Source organism: Nelumbo nucifera, chromosome 3 (assembly GCF_055504915.1).
Source record: "Nelumbo nucifera cultivar China Antique chromosome 3, China Antique-T2T, whole genome shotgun sequence".
Lineage (NCBI taxonomy): Eukaryota > Viridiplantae > Streptophyta > Magnoliopsida > Proteales > Nelumbonaceae > Nelumbo > Nelumbo nucifera.
Window position 1 is genome coordinate 44,332,010 of NC_142651.1, and position 8,576 is coordinate 44,340,585.

At 37.5% G+C, this 8,576-nt stretch overlaps 1 protein-coding gene across 1 annotated transcript; it reads left to right on the plus strand.

Annotated features, from left to right (window-relative positions):
- The first annotated feature begins 5,277 nt into the window (after positions 1–5,277).
- LOC104612855 (transcription factor EAT1-like) lies at positions 5,278–8,133 on the plus strand. Its single transcript, XM_010280467.2, has 3 exons — positions 5,278–7,187; positions 7,323–7,748; positions 7,837–8,133. The coding sequence occupies exons 1-3, from the start codon at positions 6,156–6,158 to the stop codon at positions 7,933–7,935; spliced, it is 1,557 nt and encodes a 518-aa protein (XP_010278769.1). The 5' UTR covers positions 5,278–6,155; the 3' UTR covers positions 7,936–8,133.
- Positions 8,134–8,576: the final 443 nt, after the last annotated feature.

An 8,576-nucleotide genomic window follows, 5' to 3' on the forward strand; every position in this document is an offset into this window, starting at 1 on the left:
GACAATCCAATTAGATAGTTCAAGATGGTCTGACCAGTTTGAACCTAAGTGGTTCGTCAAATCCGAAACCCGAACATAGTTAAATGGCTTTGCTACTTGTGTAAAAATAACATGCATGTAATGTGATTTGAATTTTCACCACTTATGTAAGTAGCAACTACTATTTACCACCAAGCTATGACCAACTTATTGCTAAGGAGGAGTTAGTTTTTTTTTATTTTATGTACATAAATATAAGATTAATGGGTTTGGGTGGATTGGATTGGGTTAAAACGGGTTTGGGTTGAACCCAACCCATTTAATTTTATATAATTGGGTCATTAACAGGTTTGCAGGTTAAATGGGTTGAGTTGAAGCTCAATCCAAACCAAACTCAACCCAACCTGCCCAATTTATAACTATCCTTCCCCAAACCCTGCATTGGCAGGAGCCTCACTCTGGCCTGCAACTAGAAATTTATATATATGTTTATAAACTTGAGAATTCAGACTCTAACATTTGATAAAGCAATATAAAGAAAAGATATAATTAAACATTTTGATTCAATGAGGAATCCTTCATGTGAGGTGGTTTTCTATTATTTTGATGTCAATTTAAGATCCATTGAACATCTATCTCCCACCTAATTAGAGGTGTGAAGTGGGCTGTCCAGCACGGTCGGCCCGTAGGCGGCCCGTGCAAAGTGCGGGCCGTGCCATGCTGACCCATGGGCCATTATGGACCATGCTTCCCTCCCCGATGAAAATTCTAGTGATCAGTTCGGCATGGCCCATGGCCCAGGCCCGTGTCGGGCTGCAGACCGTACTGTGGGTTTGGGTCGTGTTAGGCTGGGCCACAAGGCGGGCCTTGGGCCTAGGCCAAACCGGACTAGACTGAATGGATATCAGGATACAAATAATAACGAATTTATGATTACCCAAAAATAAATAAATAAACGTATAAAACAATTCAAATAGGAATTTAAGAATTTTATTTCATTTAAATTTGAATGAATAATGATACAAATTACAAAGCATACAATATTGAAATTATGAAATATACAATGGTTGGATACTTCATACTTCACAATTGGATGAATGAAATATTAAAATAGAATAAATTAATAAAATATAAAAAATACAATATAGTTACAAATTGAAAATACAAAATTACATTAATAGAAAATAAATTAAATAAAGTTAAAACAAAATTTACAATAATTTAAAAAAATAAAAAATTGTGGATTATTTGTTAAAATTTACAATTTAAACAAAATTTACATATACATTATGATGAAAGCATTCACACACTTTCATCATCTGCTTTAGGTGAAAAATGAAATATCCGATGTATGTAGTAGTATCACCCCTTCTTTATCTTGTAATTATAAAGTTGTAATCTATATTCTGCATCATGATTCATGACTGCATCTAGCTAACCCTAGTACAGTGGTACCTGCAGGTCCTGCACTAAAACAACTAAACAAGACTCTGATGGAACTGTAGCCTATAGACACCGGAGGGGTTAGTAGATCATGGATCACGTGCCATGGCGGAATTGGTGGTGAGAAATGTTCTCCGACTTCTCCCAATATTTTTAAAATTTATTTTTTATTATTTCAAAAATTCATTTAAATTGTGGGTTATTTCTTCTTCCTTCTCATGTGTGAGAAAATGTCTGATCAAATGGCCAGTACCACCCTTGTTACAATAGCTAAAGTTTTTTCTACATTTTTGGCAAACTGCTCTTTTCCCCTTACCCTCAACATTCTCTATTTTAAATATTATCCAAATCGAGCTACTAAACTTGGGGTTTTGGGAAGAGCTGGCCATTTTTTTTTTCAAATTCTAAAAAAATAAAATTAATTTAGTTGGACTTACCCCGGATTTTTGGTTCAAAATCCCAACTTGATTTCAACGGTTAAAGTCTTTCAATGTGACAACGTCCAAGGCTCCAAGCCTCCCAAATTGCTAACTTGGAGAATCAGACAATCAGCCAATCAAACTATGAGACTACCAGAGTTCACTTAGATTACAAAGAATGTATAACAGACTGAGAGAGGGAAGGAAGACTGAAGAGATTAAGTGAATAACTTAATAAGAGAATTGTTGAATGTTGACTGTTGAATTGGCGTGATGAGAAGAATGGTGGAGGATAGGACTACTTATAGGAATTGAAAATAATTCAATTTCTCCAAATACCCTAAAAACTAACTATTTTTTAGTTGTTGGGAGGGGTATTTTGGTCATTGTAAAGTTATTTATAACCTTACCCAAAAAGCCCCCCTAAACTAGTTGTTATATGATAGCTGTTAGGGGGCATTTGTGTCATTTTTCTCCCCTCCATAAGCAAAATACATAAATACGCCCCCATATAGGTGTTAGGGGGTATTTATGTAAAAAACCCCCCAAAAAGCTTAAACTAGCCGTTGGGGTTGGGGGGGGGGGGGGGGGGGGGGGGGGGGGCAACGGCTAGTTTTCGAATTGGCCAAGCGCAGCCCACTACGGGCTAGGCCAGGCCTGCCCTTGACGGGCCTTGTTGCGGACCGTTCCGCCATGTGGGTCGCGGGTGGCACGACCAACCCGTGGACCTCAAACCCCAACCTAGCACGACACAGACCATCATGTCGGGCTTGGCACGGCCTATAGGCTATCGTGTCGTATCGGGCCGAACCGATCCAACTTTATATCGAACCACAGGCGGCCCAACCCAATTTACACCTCTACACCTAATATAAGAATAAACCACATTTGACACCAATTCAATGTGAAATTCCCAATCTAATTTAGTAATCAAATGGTCTATAAATACTAAGGGTGTGTTTGATACTACTTGAAATTTTAGAGATATGTATTGCCACATATGAGAATCACTTTTCGGGAATGATTAGATTTCACTTCCTTGAAACAAGAAATGTTAATTTGATATCATCAATAATGTTCAGTTCCATACATACAAATTTAAGGTATACCGTATACTCAAGGTTCTAAATATATATCCATAGAGACGGATACGATGTTAATTTGATATCATCAATGTTCAGTTCCACACATGCAATTTTAAGGTATACTCAAAGTTTTAAATATTGATAGAGACCCTGTATCGGTAGGCACTTCTTTTTTTAACTTTTTTATCAAACCCATTCGGGGGAGTTGGTATAAAGCCTGTCTACCCCTGAAATAGGTCAAACGGCGAAGCAGTCCTTATAATAGCATATCAGTGGGTCAAACCATGAAACAATATCATATCGGTCGATATGTTGCAAAAATTTGATCCTGCTTATATTTATTTCAACTATAAAACTAGCCACTAGATTGTATTGATGATGCAGTGTAAAAGAAGATTAATAAGTTCTATACAAGTTGGGACAATTATGAGATACGTAAAAAGTGGAAATGATGTCATCGGTTCAACTTAGTAAATATTTACTGAAGTAGTATCATCCCGGGATTTCTATCTTAGTTCGTATAAATTTCTATTTTTGTTCATAATTACTAAATTAGCATTATAATAGAATTTTTGAATTTGTATTCAATTAAGACTTTCTTTTTTGAAGAAATTTAGTAGGATTAAAAAATGAATTGTTTTATTAGATTAGGAAACTTCCTTATAGAAGGCATAAGAGTGTAAAGAAATTTATATAAAGAGTAGATAGGGCAAAGTTTAGAGGACTTTTTAGTTGATTTTTTCTTAATTATTCAGTAAAGAATTATTCTTTCTGTTTATTTCAACTTTTTCTCTTTTCTTTAAAACTTTTATGAATGTGGTTTATTTTTCAAATTGCAACAATTGATCAATGGAGATCAACCCAAAACACTTCAAGTAGAAACAGCCATAATACCAAACACGACCAGATGTTCTAATACCAAACACATGTCAATATACAAGGATCCCTCCCCTTTATTGATTATTTCAGTAAAAAGCCTCTCTCACATAGGCTCGGGCCACTATAGGATCTTCTTAATACCCATGCTTTCCTTGTATTTTAACGAGTCATGCTTCATATCTATGCCCATTCTGTAGTACAATAAGACTCATTTGACATCAACCCTTTGGTTAAATATCGCTCCTCATTACATTAATTAGGACAGTTCCTAGCATCTTGGCAGCACAAGATGAAGTCTAATGCAATTTCATTTGTACTGGTGCAAAAAAGTATGAGAGTGCAATTGTGCAAACAATTTAGCTTTATATATATATAAAATTTTTTTCGAAGGCATGAAGTAAAAGTGAAGTAGAATTTGCACTCCTTTGTACTAGTATAAATGAATTTACACACTAATACATACAAATAGAGCCTTAGGTAGGACATTCTAGTACCACTCTTGGGAGTAATATTTATTAAAAGAAAATTCATTCTAAAATGAACCAATTATTATCAACCATTATATAATAATATCTATCTTTAAAACATCATATGATTTAAAGTCAATCTGATTGGACAATGTAACAGAGATGGTGAGAGGCATGGCTTGCATTTCTCAACTTCCTCCTGGAAGAATAACCGCAAAGCATGAAAGTGGAAAGAGTATGGAAGAGAGAGAGAGAGAAACTAATTGGGTAAAAGCCCATTTGATCTTATCATTTATTAAAGAATTAGTGATTCTTGGTCAAAACCCTAAACCCTAGCACAAGTTGCAGAATTAAAGGCTTTATCATTAAATAATGATTTATTTGCCTCTCATCAACTTTCCATGATCACTCTTCATCCAAACAAACTCGCTTGTGTTTTAAATATAACAATGCTTGGTAAAGTTAGTATAATTTGCACTTGGGATTTTCTACTCACTTTATCAATTTTTTACCCGCTGTGAATTGGAGTCACACATCTCTATTATGAATTGAGAAGAAATGTGAATAAAAAATCTGGGCTCTATAATTTGCATGCATGGTAATATAACAGATGGACCCACTCAATCCTAGCTGTGAAAGGGTGATCCACGCTATCACGGTTTCACCCATAATCCCTAAAGCATTTGGGTCTAATCAGCTGCAACAGGGTGAACCAGCAGGACTGCTATTGGACTGGACCGACCTGATTTAATAAGGGTGCGTTCGGTTGTTGCTCCTTTAGTTTTTCGTTTTTTTTTTTTTATTTCATTGGTGAACGATTCATTTTACGTTTAACCATTTCCTTTTAATTATTCCTACACAAAACTATAGCCATTCAATTGGAATCTAAATATTCCTAAACAAAACTAGAGCCACGGCTATACCTTAATACATCAATGAGCCAAAGACCACCTAATAGAGTGCTCTTTAATATATAGTTTCTACAAAGTACAAATCACTTCTCTTAAGCCTCATTTCTCAAATGAAGAATCTACCTACTTGTTTTAAAGAATGGATCGATGACTGGTTAGATGGTTAGCAATGCAACTTCTGAGCTGTGATCCTGATCATTATCTGAATCTTTCATCTATGAAGTTGTGGAGAAGTCAAGCTTGCAGTTTCGCGCATTTGGAGGAAGATGAGGGGCAGTTTGGTGATTAAAATGAAAGAAAGGGTGAAGAGAGCTGGCTTTCTTAAGAGCAATGATGAAGAGGAACACAAGCAAAGGTGGTATACCGGTCCTAGCAGTATCAGAAATTCAGAATACGGAGATTATATTATGTGGGGGCCAAAGACGGGAATCTCAGTAACAACCTCTCAGCTTGGCATACGAAATTGGAAGAATTCAACTCGGATCTCTGAATTTCTGTTTCTTCCTTCTTAATTTCCTCCTTTCTCTTACACTCTTTCATCTCCTCCATCTTTAGGGCCTCTGCAACTGCAAATCTTTTCAAATTTTGTCTGGGTTTTATTTATCTTGTCTATTTTATGCTCTCTTGATTTCGGATTTCATCAGGGTTCTCTGTGAAACTTCTGTTCCTTTACTTTTCTATTGGTTGCTGAAAACTGACAAAGACCACCCTTCTCTTTTAACCAGCTTTTCTGTTGCTACTTGGTCTTCAGGTTAGAACAGTCTAATACAGACACCAGCTCGTACTTTCTCTTGTATCACAGGGGAGAGAGAGAGAGAGAGAGGGAGCAGCTTGTTCTATTTAGAGGTGAAGTTTTGTTGTCTATATGGTTGTTTCTATTAACTGATGTAGCAAAGCAAAGACCCATTAATCAAGAAGACCCCCCACATCACCGTCCAAAACCAAGAGAAAAGACAAAGGCAGAGAGAGAAAATGTATGAAGAGACTCAGTACTATGATCCTCATGATCCTCAGGAGATGCCAGGAACAGAATCAGTCGATATTCCTTCTCAGACTGTTACAAACTGCTCAGGCTTAACACCACTCATAAGCAGCTTACAAGCGAGCCTGAGGCTCTCCAGTTCCTCCACCTCTGAGGACATGCCAGACCACCACAATCCCTCCGGCGATACCAGCGCCTCTCCGGTTGCTGCCTCCATAGGAATTGACCTCCAACAGCAGCTCGGCTTCGAGTTGGAACACGAACTCAACAACCAGCTGATACAAGACTTGCTCCACGACCCCACCCCGGAGCCGTTCAAACAGCCCAATTGGGACGCTGAGGAGCAGGAGATGCAAGATTTGAGTTACCAGAATGAGCAGCCACTGCTACAACAATATCACCAAATTCATGACCAAGAGGTCCAATACCAACAGCAGCAGCAGCAGATAGATCTACAGCATAATGTCCACTGTTTCAATCCTCCCTTCGGCCATCCGCCATACACTACCACGCCGGACCTTCTCAACCTTCTACAGTTACCCAGTTGCACGGTATCCTCTCTGCTCCCCAATTCATCATCCATCTCCTTCACGAACAGCAGCAAGAAGCGTCCTAATTATCAGAATTCATTGGACATTTTCGGGGAACTGCCAGTTGCAGACAACACGGCGGTAACGACGGGCTTCTATGACCACCCACCATTTCATTTGAATCTACCTCCACAGCCCCCAGTGTTTAGAGAGCTGTTTCATTCATTGCCACAGAACTATAGCTTTCCTGGATCAAGGAACGATTCTTTCTTTGGTGGATTGGGTGAGAGAGAGGTTGCTGGTGGCGTTTATCAGGATGGGGATGGGAGGCAATTTGAGAACCCAGTATTGGACTTCAGGAGAGAGATGAGTTGCTTAGGTAACGGAGGAGAAGCGAAGGGAGCTAATCACTTTGCCACTGAGAGGCAAAGGAGAGAACAATTGAATGAGAAATTTAAGGCTTTGAGGCTCCTAGTTCCAAACCCTACAAAGGTAATATAATATCCCATAAATCTCTCTCTCATTTCCAGTCAATCAATCCCAGATAAAAGCACAAAACTGTTTGATAAATTATTTCATTGATTAGTTCTTTGTTTCTTAATTTATCTCTTTGTCTCATGTGACAAGGCTGATAGAGCCTCCATAGTGGGAGATGCAATTGACTACATCAAAGAGCTGCTCAGAACGGTGGATGAGCTCAAGGTATTAGTGGATAAGAAGAGAAGTGGGAGACGGGGGAACAAGAAGCTAAAGACTGAGAATGAGGGAGCTGGTGACATGGAGAGCTCTTCGGTGAAGCCACTTGGTACAGTCACTGATAAGGAGCAGTCCTTCAATGGATCATTAAGGAGCTCTTGGCTCCAAAGGAAATCTAAAGATACTGAAGTTGATGTTCGTATCATTGATGATGAGGTGACTATCAAGCTAATACAGCGAAAGAGGATGAATTGTTTGCTTTTTGTGTCGAAGACACTGGACGAGCTCCAGTTGGACCTCCTCCATGTTGCCGGCGGGAACATTGGAGATTATTACAGTTTTTTGTTCAATACCAAGGTAATTTTTTTTTCTTTCTGTTTCCTTTCTGATTAGCCTTACGACCATGGATTGTTTCTTGTAAATGTGGGTTTTGTTTATTATGCAGATATATGAAGGCTCTTCTGTGTACGCCAGTGCAATAGCTAAGAAACTCATTGAGGTGGTGGATAGACAGTATGCAGCTCTCCCTCCTGGTAGCTTTTAGAATTTGAGAGTTCAAAGAATGAGTTTAGTTGTTTCTCATTTAAATTACTGAAAATGAAGGTAGTGGAGGCAAGAAAGGAAGATATATAAACAGAAATAAGTTGGTGTGGAAGGACATTCTAGCAGTGTTTTGCTATTTCTTCATGTTTTTCTTGTTTTTTCTATTGCTATTTTTCAAGTTTAATGCAAGGATTTGGTTCTCCTGTTGGCTAGTGAAAGAATTGAAGTTCTATTTTCATGCTAACCTCATAATATGAAAAGCTGGGCAGTTGGTTTTTTATTATTTCATATCAGTGCAAAGAATGATTAAATGCTTATGTTTTATATTTAAAATTAAAATGTGAACTAGGATTCATCTATTTAGTTATTATGAGGATTGAAAGATTAATTATACATTTAGAACTAATTTTAGTTATCAATATTTTCCTCTTTCCTCATTTAGTTAGTCTTCTTAACATGTTATATTGCCTATGATTCAGGCATATATAAAACTATTTTATGGCTATGTATGTATAACATTATATGATTATGGGGTTTAATATTATATTTATTTAATTACAACTGGTAGATTTCAGAACACCCATAAGGTTTCAGAATTTAATTTGTATTAATTAGAATGTATTTCCTTCTGACTATGAAAAG

Excerpts from the sequence above, each read along its gene's own strand:
- LOC104612855 (XM_010280467.2), top strand. The coding sequence starts at position 6,156 with ATGTATGAAGAGACTCAGTACTATGATCCTCATGATCCTCAGGAGATG. Across the intron at positions 7,188-7,322 it reads TAGTTCCAAACCCTACAAAG|GCTGATAGAGCCTCCATAGT; the intron begins GTAATATAATAT and ends TCATGTGACAAG. Across the intron at positions 7,749-7,836 it reads GTTTTTTGTTCAATACCAAG|ATATATGAAGGCTCTTCTGT; the intron begins GTAATTTTTTTT and ends TTTATTATGCAG.